Below are 25,000 nucleotides of genomic sequence, written 5' to 3'. Positions count from 1 at the left end.
ATAGTCTATAGAACATTAAATTAACTGGAATACAGAAAACTCAATTATTCATAATAAATCTCTCTCTCTCTCTCTCTCTCTCTCTCTCTCTCTCTCTCTCTCTCTCTCTCTCTCTCTCTCTCTCTCTCTCTCCAAATTTTTAAAGTTGGCTTCGGTTAGGACTGTTATTTTCAGTTTTCAAATTTGAATCTCACTAAACCAACGACTCCTAAACTTAATATTTTTTTTTAAATAACAGAACTGAGGAAGGCAAGTCAAATGAATAAAAAAAAATATTATATACAGTAAACTCTCAATTATCCGTTGTAATCCATCCTTACATTGAATAAAGCTAAATTTCGGATATTACATAGTACCCCTCCATCGGCTCAAAATGGGCGTCGAGCCGGATATTGCGTTACTATCCGTTCCTATCTATCCTAAATTCTTTCCCATGAGTCAAAGGTGAAAATTAAGCATAAAAACAATACAGGCATACTCCAGTTTAACGATGTAACTGGTTTGGTAAAAGGGTAAGTGGTGGCGATCATCATCCACTCACTTGATGTAGTGCTGCCTACTTCTTCCTTAGCCTTTATCATTCTTTTTCTGTGCCTGTCCTCCTCTCTTCCTATTTCTCACCATCATCCACTCACTTCATGTAGTACTGCCTACTTCTTCCTTAGCCTTTATCATTCTTTTTCTGTGCCTGTCCTCCTCTCTTCCTATTTCTCACCATCATCCACTCACTTGATGTACTGCTGCCTACTTCTTCCTCAGCCTTTATCATTCTTTTTCTGTGCCTGTCCTCCTCTCTTCATATTTCTTACCATCATCCACTCACTTGATGTAGTGCTGCCTACTTCTTCCTTAGCCTTTATCATTCTTTTTCTGTGCCTGCCCTCCTCTCTTCCTATTTCTCACCTTCATCCACTCACTTGATGTACTGCTGCCTACTTCTTCCTTAGCCTTTATCATTCTTTTTCTGTGCCTGCCCTCCTCTCTTCCTATTTGTTACCATCATCCACTCACTTGGTGTAGTGCTGCCTACTTCTTCCTTAGCCTTTATCATTCTTTTTCTGTGCCAGTCCTCCTCTCTTCCTATTTCTCCCATCTTTCCTGTCACTTCTTATTGCTTTTCTTTCCTTTACATGTGGCTTTACATTGAGTGACAAGCCAAATGGTTTCCTGTAAGCCAGGAAACCATTTACAACGCTGGGTGGTAACCATATAACCAAACCATACGTGTTCTCTACGTGTCAACAAGTGGGTTGGTGGAGGGTTAGTGCCCCTCCCCGTAAAACAAATAACTCAAAGTCAAATGGCCACCCCTTACGGGATTATGGCGTCTGGCAATAGATAGATAGATAGATATAAAACAACTAACTCAAAGACAAATGGCCACCCCTTACAGGATTATGGCGTCTGGCAATAGATAGATAGATAGATATAAAACAACTAACTCAAAGACAAACGGCCACCCCTTACAGGATTATGGCGTCTGGCAATAGATAGATAGATAGATATAAAACAACTAACTCAAAGACAAATGGCCACCCCTTACAGGATCATGGCGTCTGGCAATAGATAGATAGATAGAAAACCCCATCGTTAGGCGGGGTATCGTATATCGAGGTAGATTTGACATGTAAAGTTATGTGGAGCGTTTACCAGCCTTGGGTTTCCCCCCAAACTAAGCCCAAAACCCATTGAGGTAGCAAAAATTGGAACAATGAACTGGAAAATAGGGAAGCAAAAACTGATTTACAGTAGTGAAAAATTCTATCTATCTATATACCTAGGCTGCTTCCCCCAAGGAAAGGGAGGTAGCCGAGACAGGACGACACACTCCCCATTTACTCATCCATTCAAACGCATTCATTCGCATCTTAGCCCCAAAGGGGAGAAGGGACAGATCCTCACCGCACCAAATTGTGTAGTGAAAACTGGTACGTCAAAAACAGGATGACAAAAACTGGTATGAGTGAAAAATAGGGTAGCAAAGATTGGTATAAGTGAAAAATAGGGTAGCAAAAACTGGTATGTCAAAAATAGGATAGCAAAAACTGGTATAAAGAAGTGAAAAAAATAGGGCAGTGAAAACTGGTATACTGGAGTACATCTATCTATCTATCTATTGCCAGACGCCTCAATCCCGTTTGGGGTGGCCACGAACAAATCGCCTCCACGTCGCCCTGTCCCCCGCCATTTCACTGCCCTGCTCCCAACTCCAGGCAACAAACAAGAAGCCTGGAGTACATAACTTAAGAAAAAAATAGCGTTCGGTTAACGTACGCTGCTGACATCAACAAATCTGGGCCTAAATTGCCGATTCTTGCATCGTTAGTTACTCCTACTGTGGATGTTTGTACAGGTCGTCCCCATTATAACGATGGTGCGTGTTTGGAAAAGCCATCGTTGAGCCGGGCTATTGTTTACCAAATTTTTTAAAATACAGAAAATATAGGGATGAGTTTGGGAGCCTGCAATCCCCCCCAATAGGGTGGAATGAAAAAATAAAAATGTCTTCAATTTTATAAAAGTGTAGTTACTAATCACTGACAATGCCATTTTGGGGGTGTTGCCATCTTCTGCATGCCAGCAACCCACACTTTATTCCTTCAGAAGAGTCGTTCACTACGGGAAATTTTTAAAAACAACGTTATTCAGAATTAACCACTTTGGGATTGTGATTTTCAGCTGAAATTATGCACAAATGAAATCAACTGCATAATATAATGGGCCTCATCCTAAAGTGTTGCTTTGTCTTGCAAGTATTGGCGAGATTTGTGTTACTGTTCATCAAGGGCTCGTATATGCCAATGTTGTCTGTACTGGTATGCAATAATGGAGACTAGGAAGAATGTAACAAATGTCAAGGTACTACATAGTCGTCATACATTCAGTAGCATCCAAAGTTACCCACCAGGCATCATCCCAACTAAGAGGCAAGTCACTGAGAGAATTTTGCACTCCAAGACCTTCAGGACAGGCAACGTCGCTGATAGTGTCGCAAACGAGCTTCACGATAGATGGGTATGGAGTAATGTCTACCCTCTTCATCAGTTGACAATATCGAAGAAGATCCAGAAACTAATATTGTCATTCAGTTAACTCAACAGATGGCCCAAGAAGAAATGAAGCAGAACGTTTTTGACACATGAAGCAGAGTTTATGAAGGATATTGATGATCTATTTGACACTTGTAAGGATGAAAAGCAACAAAAGAATTTGGAGAAGGAATACAAACTGAGGATGACTGAAGAAGACTTCACCTTCTATGAAGACCAGAAGAGTGCTTTCACTGGTTGATGCCTGGATGTTGTAGTACCGTTGACTCCATCTGATGAAACATTCATCTGCAGGTAGTTTCAAGCACTTGCATCTACATCTGTTCCTGCATCTGAATGTTTGACAACTGCATCTGGACCTGCTCTGACATCCGCCCTCTCCTTAAGCAACCAACCATCCAGATCTGGTTACTTGTCTGACGATTCACTGTCTACAACGGCAACGGAAACATCAGTAATTTCAGAATTCACACCAGGTGCTTCTGTGCAATGCAGTGAGCAGAATCGGAGGGAGTGGAAGAACCTTGCTATGATGTGTGTGCGATATCAGGTGTCTGACAGAGCTGCTGCTGCAATCACTAATAGTGTGTTGAGACATGGGCATCATACCTGAATATGACAGAAGACATGCCATCGACCACAACAAGTTGCACAGGCAATGTGATAAATACAGGGAGCATATAAGATGAGAACAATAAATTTCAAGCTTGCTGACAGCATTTATCTGGATAGGTGAAAAGACACTACACTGATGATGTTGGAAGGAACAAATGAGAAGTACAGGACAGTTCAGTTGGCGGAACATTATACTGTAGCTGGAGAACCTGGTAATTATTATTTAACTCAGCTATCGCCCAGTGATGGAAGAGGTCGGACAATCACTAAGGCTGTTTATGATGCCGTTAAAGGCACCAAGTTGGAAGCTCCATTGGCAGTTGCTGGCAATGACGGAACACCTACTATGACAGGACGGCATAATGGTTGCATACGGGCTCTTGAGGAGATGAAGAAGAAGCTACTACATTGAGTTATTTGTCTACTGCATACAAATGAATTGCCATTGCGACATGTATTTGCCTACATCAACGGTACCACAAACAGTTCAGACAGCTTTGTGGCCCCCGTCAGCAAACAACTGAATGGCACTGTGTCTGATTGGGCAGTTGTGATGTTCCAAAGTGTGCCCAATCCAAACTTCCCTGAATTACCTGAGTCTGTTGATGATGATCTGAGCACAGACCAACACTACGCCTACGGAATCTGCAGAGCTGTGATTTAAGGATTGGTGGACAATGACCTACGGCTCCTTGAAGTCAGTCCGATTGTACACCCACGATGGTTGACTCCTGGGTGCAGAATCCTACAGCACTATGTGATCTGGTTCTACTGGTAGTTTTGTATCTTGGTGTACTTTCCCACATGGTTCAACATCAAGTGCAACTGCGGGCTGACTGATGGAGCGAGGAACTATCATCAACTTGTCCGTCGGATTGCGAATTTACCAAATGTAGAGGTCCGGGATGTCGCTCTGAAAGTGGTCAGGAGGAACTCATTCTTCACGCATCCCAAGAACGTCCTGCTGTCTATGCTGGGCGACGACAATGAAGAGATTCACAGAGATGCAGTGGAACTCATAAAAACTCTTTGGAACAAGAACCTGGAAGCCGAAGAAGTGAGGACTTTCATCACACCAGAGATACACGTCAAAGCTGGCTCATATCACCGCATTACAAACATGAACTCACCAGACGATTCCGGTGCTGTTCCTCCATCACTTCCCCCCTCTGACTTCTTCATGGCTGACATTAAAATTTCTTCAGCTGATGTATTTTCTGCCATCAATGGCCTCAATACTAATAAGGCATATGGCCCTGATGGAGTCCCTCCTGTTGTTCTCAAGAACTGTGCTTCTGTGCTTACAGTACACCCTGCCTAGGCAAACTCTTTCGCCTTTGTCTGTCAACTTGTACCTTTCCTTCTTGCTGGAAGTTTGCTCTCATTCAGCCAGTCCCAAAGAAGGGTGACCATTCCCAACCCTCTAACTATCATCCAATTGCTTTAACATCCTGTATCTCAAAAGTTTTCGAGTCTGTTCTTAATAGGAAAATTTTAAAGCATCTTTCCTATCACAACCTTCTTTCCGATCGTCAGTATGGGTTCCGTCAGCGACGCTCCACTGGCGATCTTCTCACCTACCTTTCAGACTCCTGGTCATCCTCCTTTCGGGACTTTGGCAAAAGCTTTGCCACTGCACTTGACATCTCAAAGGCTTTCGATCGAGTCTGGCATAAATCTTTAATTTCCAAGCTGCCCTCCTACGGTTTCTATCCTTCTATCTTGCCTTCATCTATAGCTTCCTTTCTGGTCGTTCTATAGCCGCTGTTGTAGACGGCCATCGTTCTTCTCCTAGATCTATTAACAGTGGTGTTCCTCAGGCTCCGTCCTATCACCAACTCTCTTCCTTTTATTCATCAATGACCTTCTAAGCTGTACATCTAACCCTATCCACTCATACGCTGATGATTCCACCCTTCACCTTTCCATTCGGTTCCCACAACGTCATCTCAGCAGTTACTTCAACAAACAAGGGATGAGGCTATGGCACACCTAATGTCTGACTTGGCTCGTATCTCTGACTGGGGTAAAAATAATCTTGTTGTTTTTAATGCATCAAAGACTCAGTTTTTGCACCTATCAACCCAACAAAATCTTCCACAGGTATACCCACTAATGTTTGATAATATTCAGCTTAATCCTGCATCATCCTTGAACATGCTTGGGGTTTCATTTACTCGGGACATACATTGGAAAGATCATATTACATCTCTTGTAAAATCTGCTTCCAAGAGATTGGGTGTGCTAAGCCGACTCTGTTCCTTCTTTACCCCTGCACAGTTGTTGACTCTATACAGGGGTTTTATCCGCCCCTGTGTGGAGTACAACTCTCATGTGTAGGGAGGCTCCCCACATACAGCTCTTCTCAATAGGGTGGAGTCAAAGGCTTTTCGCCTCATTAACTCTCCTCCTCTGACTGACTCCCTTCAACCTCTGTCTCTTCGCCGCATTGTTGCATCTTTATCTCTTTTCTATCGCTACTTCAATGGTCACTGCTCCTCTGAACTGTCTGCTTGCATTCCTCCACCTCTATGACGGGCGCGTAGCACCCGTCTGGCAGCAAACTCTCATCCCTTTTCTGTCCAACTCTCTAGTGCAAGAGTTAACCGTTACTCCCAGTCCTTCATTTATGCAACAGGTCAACTCTGGAACTGTCTCCCTCTGTCTGTATTTCCTACTTCCTATGATCTCCAGTTTTTCAAACGGAGTGTGTCCAGGTATCTGGAAATGATCGGATCTTGAAAATTTGGCTCTCTCTTATATTTTGTTTTTCTCTTGGAAGGAATAGTTTTGTAGGCTCGTTGCCTTTGGTTCCTTCTTCCTCACACAAAAAAAAAAAAAAAAAAAAAAAAAAAAAAAAACACCTCCCATCACGAATATTTCAGACTCAGACATTGAAGAAATCCTGTACCGACCACTCAAACTCGAGCACGTGTGTCATACTCAGCCGGTTGAGCAGTAATGTTCAGCTAGTGACGGAGGCTTCAGCAAATGTAGCTGGGTTCGAGAGAAGAGACAGATTCATCCATCAAAGAATCTAATTACAAAAACTTTAAAGAAATTTGAAACGAAGAATCTGTATGAAAACTACGTTATCTGATAGTGTTGATATTCCTAGAATAAATCAGTGATTCCCGACAAACATGGGTGTCAATTTCCATTCCTCATGTATGTATTTTAGTACAACTAGTTAGAAGTTGAAAGAAAACATCAATTTCATCACAGAACTCGCTGTACTATTGGAACCACAAGCATAAATTTATCACCAGAGACCAAATGTACCCGTAATCATAAAAAACTGACCTTCTACAGGAATAAAGTGGGGGTTGCTGGCACGCAGAAGATAGCAATGCCCCCAAAATGGCATTTTCTCTAGTTCTGACATGTTTGTCAATGCTTAGTACCTACACTTTAAATTTGAAGGAAAAAATTTTTTCACTTCACCCTACCCCCAACCAAGTCCAAAACCCACCCAAATGAGTCCAAACACAAGTTTCTAGCTCACCTAAACCCCCAGATAACTTTAAAACAAGCTAATCTAAGCCTAAAAGCAGTTTATAACACCTAAACCCAAAAATAAAATCTGAAAATCATCAAAAATAAGTCTGGAAAAAATCAAGCTCTGTAAACTGTACCCCAAAATGACACTGTTCACCCCACCTATGGCTAAAACACATTAATCTAAGTCTAATAACAGTTTATAAATCAACCTAAACACAAAATTTGTCTAATATTTCATCAAAATTGGTAAAAAAAATAAAATACAATAAAAACCCATTGTTAAACTGGAGTCTGGCCATCGTTAGGCAGGGTATGGTGGTATTTCTACCCCCATCGTTAAGACGGGGTATCGCATCCAGGGGTATTGTATATCGAGGTATTACTGTATTGGTATCTGTATTATGGCCCATTTTGTAAAGAGAGGAGGACAGGCACAGAAAAAGAATGATAAAGGTGAAGGAAGAAGTAGGTAGCACTACATCAAGTGAGTGGATGATGGTAAGAAATAGGAAAAGAGAGGACAGACACAGAATGATAAAGGTGAAGGAAGAAGTAGGCAGTATTACATCAAGTGCGTGGATGATGGTAAGAAATAGGAAGAGAGGACAGACACAGAATGATAAAGGTGAAAGAAGAAGTAGGCAGCACTACATCAAGTGAGTGGATGATGGTAAGAAATAGGAAAAGAGGACAGACACAGAATGATAAAGGTGACGGAAGAAGTAGGCAACACTACATCAAGTGAGTGGATGATAGTAAGAAACAGGAAGAGAGGAGGACAGACACACAAAAAAAAGACAAGACTGGAGGAAGAAGTAGGCAGCACTACATCAAGTGAGTGGATAATGGCTGTAAGACGTAAAGCGAAAGGTGGTACAGATATACAGCTCCCATACGCATTCGCAAACACTTCATGCAAACACCTCCTTTATGAAGCCATTTCAAATTAATATGGCAGGGGACAGGGTGATTTGTATTTTGAGCAAGGGATAGTGAGTAGTTGAAAGTTTCAGTTTTGTCACATCAGTAGTTAAAGGAGACAAACCACAGCCCCCCTCACCCCCCAAAAAACACATAAATATAGTCCCAAGTTCGGACCTGGGACCTGGGACGCCCTAGCTCACCAGCCTTGACTAGTGGCTGTGGTAGTGGCCTCGATGCACCCTGCCAGGACAGCTGCAGGACACCCTCCAAGCATGCCCTGCACTGTACCCGCCCCGCCATTATACAGGCAGGTCTGTTATACGAGCATCTGCTGTCCGAGGGACCACTGATGTGAGAATGGGTAGTTTAGATACAAATTTGGTGATTATGGCAGGGTCAATTAACCTAACCCTATTTTTCCCATAAGCTGTGAACTCTGTTATACCAGCTTCACAGTCCTTTTTTTTTTATTATTTATTTTTTCCATCCATTATACAAGTTTCTGCAGTCCAATCAGTCCTCCATTAACATATCCCACCTGTGTAATGGGACCTGCCTGTACACCCACTGATAAGGCAGCCTCCTGGGGCACTACTCCCAGATGCAGGTCCCTCTCTGTTGGGTGGAAGCAGCAGCCTGGGAATCGCAGTGCCCTGTACCCTCTAACATAGATCCGAGCCCCATCCCATCCCAGTCCCTAAAACGACGCTGACAGAGCCCGTGTGACACATCCCCTCAGGTCTGCCACTAGGTATTGGGGGCAAAGTTTTCTGGCCACATGCCCTTGCTGGCGTCAACCCCTGCGATGTAGTGGGGTGAGCTGTGTGATATGTAAAGCGCTTGTATAGGGTACTGCATGAGATACTTAGAGGAAGTGTTTGGGAGAGTATGCTGGTGGGGTATGATGTAGTGGGGGTATGTTGTGTGATATATTAAGCGCATGGAGGGTAGTGCATGTGATAGTTATAGAAAATTATTTGGGAGAGTATGCTGGTCTGCTCTTCATGTTAGTGCCACAAGGAAAACGTCAGCAAAGGAGGATGGTCAGGATAGACATGAAGGCTAGGGAAAAAGGAGCTCCAGCCTTCCCATTCTTCTTAGGAGTACCACCCTGATTGGCTGGTGTAACAGACCACTCACTACCCCTGCTCAAGGAAGAGGATATTTATTAGAGTAGTGAGTGGTCTGTTACACCAGCCAACCAGCGTGGTACTATCAAGAAGGATGGGAAACCTGGAGCTCATGTTTCCCTAGCCTTCATGCCTATCCTGACCATCCTCCTTTGCTAACCTTTTCCTTGTGACACTAACATGGAGAGTAGACCAGCATACTCTCCCAAATAATTTTCTATAACTATCCCATGCACTACCCTCCATGCAATTAACATACCACACAACATACCCCCACTACATCATACCCCACCAGCATACTCTCCCAAACACTTCCTCTAAGTATCTCATGCACTACCCTATACAAGTGCTTTACATATCACACAATTCACCCCACTACATCACAGGGGTTGACGTCAGCAGGGGCATGTGGCCAGAAAACTTTGCCCCCGATACCTAGTGGCAGACCTGAGGGGATGTGTCACACGGGCTCCACCAGCACAGTTTTTGGGACTGGGATGGGATGGGGCTCGGATCTATGTTAGAGGGTACAGGGCACTGCGATTCCCAGGCTGCTGCTTCCGCCTAATAGACAGGGGCCCGAACCTGGGAGTAGCGCCCCAGGAGGCTGCCCTATCAGTGGGTGTACAGGCAGGTCCCATTAGACGGGTGGGATATGTTAATGGAGGACAGGTGGGATCTTAAAAACCTTGTATAATGGATTGGAGAGAGAGAGAGAGAGAGAGAGAGAGAGAGAGGACTGCGAAACTGGTATAACAGAGTACACAGCTCATGGCAAGAATAGGGTTAGGTTAATTGATTCTGCCGGCATCACCACATTTGGATCTAAACAGCCCATTCTCACATTAATGGTCCCTCGTACAGCAGATGCTCGTATAACAGACCTGCCTGTATATTGGCGGGGCGGGTACAGTGCCAGGGCATGCTCGGAGGGTGTCCAGCAGCTGTCCCGGAAGGGTGCGTCGAGGCCACTACCACAGCCACTGGTCAAGGCTGGTGGGCTAGGGAGTTCCAGATTCCAGACCTGACTTTGGAACTGTATGTAGGGGGGGGAGGGGCTGTGGTCTGTCTCCTCCTGTAACTAACATCTATCTATCTATTGCCAGACACCATAATCCCATATGGGGTGGCCATTTGACTTTGAGTTATTTGATTTACAGGGAGGGGCACTAACCCTCCACAACCCACTTGCTGACGTAGGAAGCACATATGGTTTGGTTATATGGTTACCACCCAGCGCTATAAATGGTTTCTTGGCTTACAGATGATGTGGCAAAACTGTACTCTTTAACCTGCCCCGTCCCGACCGATTTTCCACCACAGACCCTCCCCCCCACAAATCATGACCAATTTTGGAAAAAGAAATTTTTGGCTCAAACCTCCGCTTTTGGTGAGAAACATCGAAAATTCATAGAGAAATCGCTCACCTGAGGTTTGAAATACTCGGTACAGGTACCAATACCTCCTTACCTTGCTGGGTTTTCTATCAGGCTGGCTCCAGAAAAAACGAGTTCTATGGGAGGGTAACTATTCCACACCACTCATAAACGGTATTTATTTATTTATTTGGTACGAATTTATATGTAGTACGAGAGTATATTGGTTTTCCCACAGTACTATAGGCAATATACGCATTGTTTCACTCACTAACACATCAACATACCAGACCTTTTTTGGCGACATTACCTGATCATCATTTCTGACTGTTTCTTCCTCTGGCGCCACGTAATTTTTGTCCTCCACATTGCCATCGATTGGGGAATCACTCTGGCCCTGAAATTCATATAGTGGCGCGACGTCTTTACTGGCCAGGTCAATGGTAACAGGTGAATTGCCGAGACAATGGCCTGCAGGAGGGGGGAGGTCATGCAGGGTAAGGCATTGTCCCTGCCTGGCATCCTGTAGAGGAAGGTGTCCCATGTATACGTACCAAAAATCACACGCGAAATATGAAAATTGTGCAAATTAGGGACCTTGCAATTGCTGTGCGTTTATATACGTCAACGGCAGTCACAGTGACAAAACGTGTGGACGTATATGTACGTCAACGGCAGGCGACGGGTTAACCACTCACCATCCCGTGCATAAGGAATACACGCAGACACACACTAACTCCTGCACTCCAATGAGGTATTTTCTACGTAAGGTGGGGCAACTGGCCACAACATTTACCTCACTTTGGTCAATACCATGGCTGGGTCCAAGTATAGGCTACTGTACTTTAGTCCAAGTCCAAGTACCCAGAAATTTTTCAAGTACAAGTACAGACTTTTCCAATTTACTTAAGTCATTGTCATTGTACTTAAGTACAAGTACTTTATACCACACAAAAGTGCTGCTGTTTTGAAGAAGGAAATGAAATGATGATCACATTCTAAAGGTTAAGTTGGTAAGGTAGAAAGTGGCGTATTAGAATATAACCATACTTTATTAATCCAACCATTTCTTCTGTGACAGAATATTACGCTAAGAATCAAACTTGTTGGGTAATGTGGTGCTGTACTGGTGTTGTCTCCGTACTCCCACAGTAACATGTTATTACCTGATTAATATTACTACAGTGCATTTGGATAATTACATAATAGATATCTCCTTAATAATACCTTTATAAAGTCCAACAGAATATATACATTTTTGTTAAATATAATGTACTTGATTGTGCTTGAAAGTACTTGATACTTTTTCAAGTACTTAGGGTCTAATACAAGTACAATTACAAGTACAACCAAAATTTTAAACTCCAAGTACAAGTACAAGTACATGAAAAACTGTACTTAAGTCCAAGTACCAAGGACAGGTACTGTACTTGGACCCAACCCTGGGCAATACTGAAGAAATCTGCAGGAATTCAGAAAAAGTGAACAATGTTTTTATGTGACCCATTTAGGGCTACCTTTTGGAACTGGAAACATACTTCAGGAAAAGAAAAAAAAAAAAAACTTGCTTAGAAATAAAACAAGGTGGGTGCCCATTTACCTCCTGCAGTGGGGCAATCAGGTACCCAGACCTTTTTATTAGTGTATGAAGGTGCTCATTACTGTTGACTGCTGCTAAATAACATAAACTTAGGCAGGTCTATTTGAAGATTTCAGTACCTAAAATAGACAATCCTAACACTCTCTGCCTAAACTGTACGGTACCACGAAAGATTCCGATCATCACAGAACACGCTGATAAAAAATACAAATTTTTTGACAGTATAAAAGGGCTCATTACAGTTGACTGCTACTAAAAACAGAAACTTATTCAGGTATTACAAATTAACCCCTTCGTACACCATGACTCAAAACGATGACACACTATGACGCACATGTCAGTGATGGTCTGAAGGGATGCTGATCAGGCAATTCTGGACAAAAATATTCACCAAAAATTATGTTGTAGCAAGAAATGTGTCAATATTTGATGCATCATAGGGCAGGGTGTCTATTGCCACGCCAACACTCTAAAATAGTTGCCATTCTCTCAGATTTCGGTTCGGGGGAGGGGGGTGAGCATGATTTTTGGCAATTTATCTGAAAACTATTGATCGTACAGAATTCCAACACTGCCACGTGAAAGCTCATGAAATTCTGCATCTAGACATATACTTAGCTTTTATTCATGTGGGCAGAATTTTGTGCTAGAGTGTAGGGCAGTTATTCTCACCTCATTCTGGTACATTCACAGTACTTTAACTCATCAATTTTATGTGTTTTCATTAGCTTATCGTATGGTATAAACATCAGGGAAAATGATGGTATACAATTTATACCATTACAGCCAATTTCTGCAGCAAATAAAATACATGGGTAATGTTTTCCTTTGTGTGCGAGTCCAGCCTGCCCTAGTGGAATTTCCTCTTATCTTGCCACACACACTTACAAAAAACTCACGGTGCGCGAGGAGGTTATTGGCAGCTCTCCACACTGCTCGGTCTCTGGCAGCCTCCTTATTCAGTCCCTTATCTGTGACTCTCCACACTGCTCAGTCTCTGGCAGCCTCCTTATTCAGTCCTTTATCCCTGAGGTCACGCTCTATGACCTCATACCAGTCTTCCTCGGTCTGCCTATCACAACCCTACCCTCTGTCTGTATTTCCTGCTTCGTATGATCTCCAGTCTTTCAAATGCAGTGTGTCCAGGCATCTCGAAATGATCGGATCTTGAATTTGGCTCTCTCTTGTATTTTGTTTTTCTCTTGGAGGGAACAGTTTCGCGGGCTTGTTGCCTTTGGTTCCTTCTTCCTCACATAAAAAAAAAAGAGAGAAAAAAAAATCATTCACACTTCTCACCTTCCCCACCCAACTGTCATCCTTCATCCTCTCCACATGCCCAAACCATCTCAACCTACCCCTTCTCATCACAACACCAATACACTCCAGTCCCATGCATCCTCTCAACTCTGCAATCACAATCCTAGCCTCCCCAGGCCTTGCATTCTGGGACGCACTACACATCCATCTAATCATTGTCAATTCTGTACATTTGAGCCAATGAATATCCTCTTCCTTGAGTAGGGATAGTGAGTGGTAAGATATATATTGCAATTCTGCAGCCCCCTTTTTTTTTTTTAAATTTTCTACGGTATACCTTTTTTTTTAATGCAAGGAAGAAGGAACCAGAGGCCAGAAGCCTGCAAACCATTCCTTCCAAGAAAAAAAAAAAAACAAGAGCCAAATTCAAGATCTGTTCATTTCGAGATGCCTAGACACACTGCGTTTAAAAGACTGGAGATCACAGGAAGTAGGAAATACAGACAGAGGGAGACAGTTCCAGAATTGACCTGTTGCAGCCCCTCTTTTTTTCAATCCATTACACAGTCACTACTCGTTAAATGATGGGGTTACGTACCCCAAGTCATACCTTAACGAATAACGAGTTTGTCGTTAATCGGGAGATTGATGCTTGGCTGAGAGGTGACGACAGCAGGGGGGGCACACGTGAACGAGTGGAAAAGACAGCACTGTGAAGGGATGGCGAGACCGCAACTGAACCAAAACAATGGTGTGCACGCCGGGGCCGCCATCCTGCCTGAGACAAGCGACGGTTGCCTTGCGTGTGCCTGGCGCTTCGTATGAAATTTTCCGATGGTAGTATTGTTATAGCGGGAAATTCAGCGTAAATCGGATTTTGGGGTGGAACTTTTCTGTTATCGTTGTAGAGAATTATCGTATACCGGTTCAACGTATATTGAGTTGTGACTGTACTGTACAATTTTCACACTTTTTAAAAATCTGCTATACCAGTCTCTTTTTTTCTTTTCTTTTTTTTTTTTATCCTTTAGTAGTCTTGTGATCCTTTTTTTATTTTTATTTTTTTTCTGATTAGGAATCCCTACTGCTGTTTATTAATTTTTATTGTTATTTAGTTTACAAGGTGCTTTACAAAATGTGGGATGGATTTTTTTTGTTTTTTGAGAGATTTTCCAAAATTTGTGGATTGGATTTGGGTTTATATTTTATTTTATTTATTTATCTATTTTATTTATTTATTTATTTATTTATTATTTTTTTTTTTATAATTTCATGCCTACAAGTCCTTAAGCCCAACAAAATAATCAGAAAGTACCAGAAATCATATATATATATATAAAATCAACTAAACAAGTGAACCTAACCTAACCTACAATACCTGAAGCACACCTACCATACCAACTTAACCTAACCTACCCTACAATACCAACCCAACCTACCACACCAACCTACCCTACCATACCAACCCAACCTACCACACCAACCTACCCTACCATACCAACCCAACCTACCACACCAACCTTCCCTACCATACCAACCTACCCTACCATACCAACCTACCCTACCATACCAACTTAACCCTACCATAACGTAACCACACCTACCATACCATTACCTACCATACCATTACCTACCCTACCAACCTAACTTATACAAACCTACTATACCATTCTAACCTACCATACCAGTCTCCCTAACCTAACCATCTCTCCCCCAACCATTTTTCAATTTATAAAGCATACACAGTTATTATTGGCTGTGTTCTGAAAAAATAATAATAATAATAATAATAACAATAATAATAATAATCTAAACTGTACATATATTACTTTGTGCTAATATCCTTTGTACATCTTTCATCATATATATTTTTTTTAAATTGTCTATTTTGAATCTGGTTCCAATATTTTTTTTACAGTAATTTGTTTTTGGTGCATGCAATCCCATGGACTTTTCGTCTTCCTTGCATACTATGACTACTACTACTACTACTTATACAACCACTACTATTACCATTACTATTATTACTACTACTACTACCATCTATCTATCTATTGCCAGATGCCTCAATCTCGTAAAGGGTGGCCACAAACAAATCGCCTCCATGTCACCTTATCCAACGCCACTTCACCGCCTTGCTCCCAGCTCACACACCCTTCTCTCATATACCTCTACTACTGCTACTAATAATAATAATAAAAATAATAATAATAATAATAATAATAATACAGTAATCTATCTATCAACAGCCCGACGCCCTAATCCCGCAAAGGCTGGCCGATGATAATAATAATAATACACAAACTAATTTAAGGTCATGACTGGGTACCCTAACCATGGTATTCTATCCTCAAGGGGAAAAAAAAAAAAAAAAAAAAAAAAAAAAGGAAAGGAAAAGGAACGAAAACACAGATGATATACACAAAAAATTAAGAATGCAATCAGTATATCATGTACGAAGAAAAAAAGTATATGTGAATAATTTAAAAAGCTGAGAAATAATAATAAAAGTGAAAATATTAAAAAATGCAAAAACATTACACTCCCCTGCATACTGTTAATATCCAGCATCACCTCTCTAGATTACTAACAAAAATTTCTCTTGGCCTTCATATTATTCCACACATACATACATACATACACACACACACACACACACACACACACATGAAAACAAAAATTTCTCTTGGCCTTACATATCATTCCACATATATATATATATATATATATATATATATATATATATATATATACACACACACACACACACACACATGAAAACAAAAATTTCTCTTGGCCTTACATATTATTCCACACACACACACACACACACACACACACACACAGACAACAAAAATTACTCTTGGCCTTGCATATTATTCCACACACACACACACACACACACACACACACATATATATATATACACACACACACACACACACACACACACATGAAAACAAAAATTTCTCTTGGCCTTACATATTATTCCAAACACACACACCCACACACACATGCTAAGAAAGATAATAACATAATTCATCAGACCAACCCTGGAGTATGCATCAGTAGTCTGGAGTCCTCATCTCAAAAAAACACATAGACAAGATTGAAAAAGTTCAAAGGGCCGCTACAAGATGGATACCAAGCTTAAGGGACCTAAGCTACGAAGAAAGACTAAATAAACTGAATCTACCAACACTACAGGAGAGAAGGAAAAGAGGTGACATGATAATGCTATATAAGTGCATATCAGGAAAGGAGAAAATAGACATAAATGATTACTTAACATATGGAGAAGCATCAGCAAGAGGACACTGCAAAAAACTGCATAAAAAGAGAGGTGATAAAGACGTAAGGAAATTCAGTTTCCCCAATAGAGAAATTGATCAGTGGAATGCACTACCGAATGAAACAGTGTGTGCCAAAACTGTTCATAAATTTAAGGATATGTATAATCTATCTATCTATTGCCAGACGCCTTAATCCTGTAAGGGGTGGCCACAAACAAATCGCCTCTATGTCGCCTAGTCCCCAGCCATTTCACTGCCTTGCTCCCAGTTCACACCCTCCTCCCTCTTATAATACACGGGACAGTACGAGCTTGACTCATTCCTGTTAAGATACAATTACGTAAGAACAACACACACACACACACACACACACACACACACACACACACACAAAAGGGCAGAGGGCAAAATAAAGTCGTCGTATCGTATGAAAACATCCATGGAATTCAATGTTTACAAATTGTTAAATGCCCTACGAACAACAACAACATTGGCGTTTAAAGGGCTGGCATTTAAATCCTTCTTTGCCAGCCGAATCCTTCAATAATTCTTCACTCAACGCCATTTCCCAGCTCCACAAATACTCACCGGACTCTGAAGGGACGTGGAATCAGGAAAATCGCTCGTAAATCCAGGGAAAATTCGGGAAAATAAGATAAAGCGCATCACAGAACCAACAAAACAGACGCCAAACGTTTCGGACTTTTCTTCGGATCAGCCAGAAGACTGTGATTATTTACATCTCTAAATTTCTGGTTTTTCTATTCATTTTCCTTTATAATAAATACGATAAATACGAAAATATATACAAATGTGTCCAAATTGGCGGTTTGAAGGGAATTAAGGCCGTGAGTAGCGTTAAAATAAATACGATTTGTTTACATCCGCCAAAATCCTCAGAATTCGTTCGATATTTATCACTAAAATAAACAAATATTAAAACTTAAATAATCGTGGCAAAAAAACGGTGGTTTGAAGGGAATTGAGGCTGTAACGAAAAAATATAAAATCCGTTTGTTTCCATCCGCCCAAATCCTCAACAATTCGCTCGACATGGCGGGACAGTATTTCACAGCCATTTACACCATTAACCAATTACCTAGAGAGCCAATAACAGTATCAATACCTTGTTTGTTTATTCCCTGGCTTTTGGGTCATTAATTTACCGACCTGACGAGCTTCCTTAATTAACCTAAGTAATTAATTCATTCAAGGCTTCGCTAACGCACCCAGGTTTTCTTTGAGTAATTGAGAGGGTAAACTTTTTTATTTTTCCTCACGTCGGTGTACTTTTATATATTGAGAGAGAGAGAGAGAGAGAGAGAGAGAGAGAGAGAGAGAGAGAGAGAGAATTACGAGACCAATATCATTTTTCTCTTTTATATCTTCCCCCATTCTCTCTCCCTCCCTCCCTCCCTCCCTCTCTCTCTCTCTCTCTCTCTCTCTCTCCCTGCACTCATGTACCTTGCGCTAATCATCAAGCCCGCCTTAACATGCTTTCTTTTAACTTTTTTCATCAAAGTTTTGCCTTGCGTGAGAGAGAGAGAGAGAGAGAGAGAGAGAGAGAGAGTGTACAATGTATGTACGTAAGTATTATGTATGTATGTACGCATATGTATGTATGCATGTACTGTAGGTAGGTATGTATGTACGTATATGTAGTATGTATGTATGTACGTATATGTAGTATGTATGTATTTACATATATGTAGTATGTATGTACGTAAATGTAGTATACTGTATAAGTATGTACGTATATGTAGTATGTATGTATGTATGAATGTAGGGATATGTGGCTTAAACGAGGCTGCAGTAGGTGGAAGGCTAGTCAACCCTGGTGGTATACAGGTCTACGTGTTGTTCACCAGCAAGTTTTCTCTTCAAAATATTAGCACACACGTGGCCTAGTGGTATCGCTGGCTCCTGCCCATATAACAGCTACAAATTTCACACAAGAGCTAGTGACGTCATGTGGTGATGCTGCAACATCACCTAGAAGAAGCAAACGAGTGAACTTTTCTAGTGTTCTGCTGCCTTGCCAATACCAGCACATGAAGAGACTGCATCACAGCCAGTCAGGGCAGAAGCTGCAAGGAGGTTACGGATGACTGCAGCAGCTTATTGATCATCTGACATTGATGAGGGTGTGCTTTCCAGAACATGACTCCAGGGTTACCTCAGCTGTAATTGGCAGGCCGTTGGTTGGTGCACTCAGGTGATGTGCAGGGATAAGGCTAAGTCCACACTTGCTCCAAACATGTGATTGACAAGAGGAAACGATGCTCCGGGGTCCGTCCGACGTTCAGACACGGGCACTGATGCAGCTCTAACTCGGTGCTTCGTTTCTTCTCGTCAGTCACAAGTTTCGGGCAAGTGCAGCCGCACCCTAAGAAGCACATCAGTGTCATCAGATACAACCCGAATTGGTGAAAAGCCTGCAGATGCTTCGTGAATCGTGTGATATACCAGGATGACATCTGCCTCCTTATGTTATTGCAGTCTGCTGTGCACCAAACCCAACTTCTACTGGATGTCAATCAGGGCCAGTCACGGTGATGCACTTTCCTCGTGGCACCTGGATGGAGCACAACTTTTTTACAATCACATGGACGGTGTTCTTTGTCTGCACTTACATTCAACACGATGGCCTGTTTGGGTAAAGGCGATTCTTCCGTCAGCCTGAACACGCGACTCAGTCCTTCCTGTCGTGAGGTTTGACAGCATGACTTTGTACCCAGCCTATGGTATCTGTCAAGCACCACATGAAGGACTGATGCTGCCTCAGTATATCGCATGATTCTGGACACTGCGGTGCTGATGAACGTTGAAAGCTTTGCAGGTTACGTTGGCCAAGGAATTACCATAACAAAATACATCCATCTAGCATTACCACCACTGGATGTTGACAGTATCGTATTCCACACACCATCTGAAGTTTATTCTTGAGCACAGACTTGCTGCTTGTCCTCATTTCACCATTCTCCTTAAAGAGAGAAGTTGGGTGTGGAGCCAGTTCATGAAAGAATAGTCTCTCTGTGGAAATGGTCTCTGTTGATGATGCCATTATTGCAATGATGCGTGCATAGACAAATTCAATACCAACATTAATGTGACTTTGGCCAACCTTCGTAGTACGTGTCGTTGCAGCTGCTGTGGTCTTGACATTTCTTTTCAACTTGTGGAAGCCTGATGGTCAATGGCTCTCATCTTCTAACCACTGGGCAGTTCCGATGTCGAGGCAACAGTGAACATTAACTGTAGGATCAACAACAACTCGCCCAGAAAATATACCAACAGGAACCAGAGACTGGATGCTTTTCAATGTCCAATATGTCAGTGCAGGTTGAAAGAGCATCACGTATGTTCATTGTATTTGTCACATCTGCCGTGATGCGTGTCAGTTGCCCCTCGTTGTGGGAAGTGACACCATGTTGAGCTTCGGCATCTTTCATTGCTTCCAGGTCATTCATCAGCTGTGCATATGTGCTGTGAGTTAGTGTCCAAATGGCGAGAGTGGATTCATTCAAAGTAGATGATGATCCTTTGCCATATCGCATGTAGGTGGTCACAATGAAGAGATCTGACCGTATAGCATTCCACAGGCCATCTTGGTGACGCATGATAAGCTCTCCAGACATAAACCTCTTCGGAAGTCCGGGAGCAGGACGTTGCAAAGACCGTAGATAACAGAGCCCATAGCGTGCATAACTGACCTGACCTGATGCGAAAACATATGGGAGCATCTTTTCCACTGCAAACAAATGGAGTAGCGAGTCACCTTCCCTTGGTTGTGTTACCTGCTGGCTTTTGGCATCAAGGTATTCACTGAGGTCCATTAGTTTGCGAAGTCCCTCTACAACAAGGCGCAGTGCTCTTACATTTTGGGGGAACCTCTTGCCAGTAAGCAGTTTAGGCAGTCCAGCAAATGTAGACTTAGACCGGCTTCAAGGTCACCTCCTGCCATCAGTACACCCACAGGAAATTTACTGATGAGGCTGCAGTCCACCCAGGTTACGCTCACAGCCTCCTGACAGAACTGCTGGTCTGTGGTGAATATGGTCCGTTTGTGTCCAGTTAATGATGCGAGGTGCTGACTTTTAACCACAGCAGTTATCACAGTGTCTGGTTCAGCTGGTGTCGTGTCCAAAAGAGGTGGACATATAATCTAATCCATCACTGCAAGAAAGACAATGACAAATATTTCTTCCTCTTCTTCTCCTTTCGGCTCTCCCCTTCTTAGAGGTCGCCACAGCGGATCACCCGAATCTTTGTCTTCTGCATCTTCTTCTACACCTGCCACCCGCATGTCCTTCTTCACTACATCCATAAACCTTCTCTTTGGCCTTCCTCTCTTTCTCCTGCCTGGTAACTCCATTTCCAGTATCCTCCTCCCGACATACTCCTCGTCCCTCCTCCACACATGTCCAAACCAAATATTTACCAGCCTTATATTCAGTCCTTGCTCTCTATATATTTTTTCTTAATAATATACAATAATGACCTATTTTGTAATAAGTAATAATGAAGTGTAAAATAAAGTTAATTGCACAGAACTCCATACAAATTTGTCAATCTTGGCTGAGTTCTTGCCTTAAACTATCTAGCTATCTATCTATTGCCAGACGCCTCAATCCCGTTCAGGGTGGCCACAAACAAATCGCCTCCACGTCGCCCTGTCTCTCGCCATTTCACTGCCCTGCTCCCAACTCACACCCCCCTCTCTCATATACATCGCCACCCCATCCCTCCATCTCATCCTTGGCCTCCTCCTCCCCCCTCCCTCCACCTCACATACACTCTCCTCGTCAGTCTCTCGCTCTCCGTCCTCTCCACATGGCCAAACCACCTCAGTGTGTTCCTCCTAACGCTTCCTATTACATCCACATCCACACCACAACGCTCCTTTATATCCTCATTTGTCAGCCTGTCTCGCCATGTAACTCCACATCCACACCACAACACTCCTTTATATCCTCATTTGTCAGCCTGTCTCTCCATGTAACTCCACATCCACACCACAACGCTCCTTTATATCCTCATTTGTCAGTCTGTCTCTCCATGTAACTCCACATCCACACCACAACGCTCCTTTATATCCTCATTTGTCAGTCTGTCTCTCCATGTAACTCCACATCCACACCACAACGCTCCTTTATATCCTCATTTGTCAGTCTGTCTCTCCATGTAACTCCACATCCACACCACAACGCTCCTTTATATCCTCATTTGTCAGACTGTCTCTCCATGTAACTCCACATCCACACCACAACGCTCCTTTATATCCTCATTTGTCAGCCTGTCTCTCCATGTAACTCCACATCCACACCACAACGCTCCTTTATATCCTCATTTGTCAGCCTGTCTCTCCATGTAACTCCACATCCACACCACAACGCTCCTTTATATCCTCATTTGTCAGCCTGTCTCTCCATGTAACTCCACATCCACACCACAACGCTCCTTTATATCCTCATTTGTCAGCCTGTCTCTCCATGTAACTCCACATCCACACCACAACGCTCCTTCATATCCTCATTTGTCAGTCTGTCTCTCCATGTAACTCCACATCCACACCACAACGCTCCTTTATATCCTCATTTGTCAGCCTGTCTCTCCATGTAACTCCACATCCACACCACAACGCTCCTTCATATCCTCATTTGTCAGTCTGTCTCTCCATGTAACTCCACATCCACACCACAACGCTCCTTTATATCCTCATTTGTCAGCCTGTCTCTCCATGTAACTCCACAGGCTCCTCTTAAAGAAAAAAACGCTAAACTTATATCATCTGGCACTCATTACACTGGAAATCAGCGAGTCGAAACTGTCTAAAACCAATGAAAAAAAAAATATATATATATATGTGTCCAAGTGCAAGGTTTACTCAAAAATAATACTATGCCAATGACGAAAGGTTGGAGGGAATTCGCTGATCGGTTTAGGAATATCGTGCTTACCTGTGTTACGGACGCACGGACCCACGCACGCACGCACGCACGGACCCACGCACGCACACACGGACAGAGAAATCAATCCTCTCCTGATAAGTCTGCTTCCTAAGGTGGACCGATAGTAATGGATATTGAGAATAATAAAAAGATGATAATAATAATAATAATAATGATAATAATAATAATAATAATAATAATAATAATAATAATAATAATAATACATTTGAAAAGGTTATGCTGCATGTGTGACCTACTTGAGTTGGTGAAGGTGGGGGCGTAGGGCGGGGGGTAGCCGTAGGGGGGCGTGGGCGTGGAATGGGCGTGTAGGGGCGTGTGGGGGAGGGGGCTGGAGGTTCACAGGCCCCTTGCGTACCAGCTGGCAAAGCGTGTACCACCTGGCAGCTGGGGTTTGTTGCTTGTCTGTGTGAACGTAAAGATATAACGAAGGTTAGGTTAGGGAGGGTTGGTGTGGAGAGAAAGAGTGGAGGTAAAGTTCTCCTCTATCTATCTATCTATCTATCTATCCATCTATCTATCCATCTATCGATCTATCTATCCGTCTACGAGAGCGAGGCGGTGGGTTTGATAAGCTGTGTGTGTGTGTGTGTGTGTGTGTGTGTGTGTGTGTGTGTGTGTGTGTGTGTGTGTGTGTGTTGCAACCAGCTCTGTCTCGTACTCGATGGCCATCTCTCTATCTATCTACCTATCCATCTATCTATCTATCCATCCATCAATCTATCTATCTACCCATCCATCCATCTATCTATTCATCTATCTATCTATTTATCTATCTCCTGCACCACTAATCCTCAATCTCTCTCTCTCTATCCCTGCCTCTCTCCATCTCTCTTACTTAATCTTTCACTTTCTCTCTCTCTCTCTCTCTCTCTCCAATTTCCGCCTTGCTCCTCTCCTCTTTTTCTCTTTTTTCTTTCTCTTCTCGGGTTTATGTCTCTCTCTCTCTCTCTCTCTCTCTCTCTACCGAACTATTTTCCATCTCTCTTTCTCGCCTCACAGCTTTTTGCATCAATTTAGAGAGAGAGAGAGAGAGAGAGAGAGAGAGAGAGAGAGAGAGAGTCAAATAACAATATATTTCCTTTCCACGGCTTTATAAATTCGGATAAAAGTACTTAGTCCATGATTTCTTGCGATTTAGTCCTTTTTCTTTCGTCACCCCTCAAACTATAAATATTACGTTTTCTCTTATGAAATAAATTAAAGAAAATGTATAATTAAGGAGAGACTTTTGCAAACTCAATTTCTCACACACACACACACACACACACACACACACACACACACACACACACACACACACACACACACACACCGCTCGCTGGTGCAGTGGTAACGTTCTCGCTTGCCAACTGGTAGACGGGAGTTCACGCCTCGCTCAGGTTACGAAAAGTTTCACTGACGAAGTGGGTGGTTACTGTCCCCCTTGAGCAAGGGGACGGGTGTGTGGGTGTGTGAAGGTCACAGCCTTGCCCTTAGATCGGACTATATGAACTCTCAGCTCCCTTCCGGGAGGGTAAAAGCTGACGATCACGACCATCAAGTGATCCTGACCGACCCGGTGAATTACACACACACACACACACACACACACTCCCTCTCTCTCTCTCTCTCACATACCCATTCCTCCCCTTTCTCTCACCATCCCACACATACCCTTCCCCGTCTCTCTCTCTCTCTCTCTCTCTCTCTCTCTCTCTCTCTCACACACATACTCATCCCTCCTCCTCCCTTCTCTCTCTCTCACTATCCCACACATACCCCTCCCCCCTCTCTCTCTCTCTCACACACATACCTATCCCACCACACCCTCTCTCTCCCCACCCTCCCTCACTCGCTCACTCTCTCTCACAGGGGCACCAGCGGGATTGACATTGACCTGCGGCGGGTGGACATTGACCAGTGTCCTCTTCCGGTCGGGTCAACGGCCTTAAACATATTCGCTGACTCTCACAAATGCAAGAACAGAACAACCAAGGTGAGTTTATCTATCTATTTATCTATCTGGGAGTCTATCGGGGTCCCTGGGTGTCTATCTGAGTTTCTATCTATCTGTCTGTCTGTCTGTCTCTCTTGCTATTTGTCACTCTGTCTGTCTATCTATATCTCTCCGACAAAGGTGAGTTTATCTATCTATTTATCTATCTAGGGGTCTATCGGGGTCCCTGGCTGTCTATCTGAGTGTCTATCTATCTATCTCTCTCCATCTATCTCATATTTACCTACCTACTCATCTAACTACCTATCTATCTATCTATTTATCTATCTAGGAGTCTATCGGGGTC

General features: G+C 42.8%; 1 protein-coding gene across 1 annotated transcript in view; it reads left to right on the top strand.

Annotated features, from left to right (window-relative positions):
• Positions 1 to 25,000, top strand: part of LOC145395628 (uncharacterized) — a 230,864-nt gene that overhangs the window by 134,619 nt on the left and 71,245 nt on the right. Inside the window, exon 3 of the mRNA XM_080269196.1 lies at positions 24,570 to 24,693. Within this exon, the coding sequence (XP_080125322.1) occupies positions 24,570 to 24,693 (124 nt within the window). The remainder of the gene's footprint in view (positions 1 to 24,569; positions 24,694 to 25,000) is intronic.

This window comes from Coenobita brevimanus, chromosome 32 (genome assembly GCF_032717465.1).
Source record: "Coenobita brevimanus isolate Jiangsu-jjx chromosome 32, ASM3271746v2, whole genome shotgun sequence".
NCBI lineage: Eukaryota > Metazoa > Arthropoda > Malacostraca > Decapoda > Coenobitidae > Coenobita > Coenobita brevimanus.
This window is presented reverse-complemented; position numbering and strand designations above follow the sequence as displayed.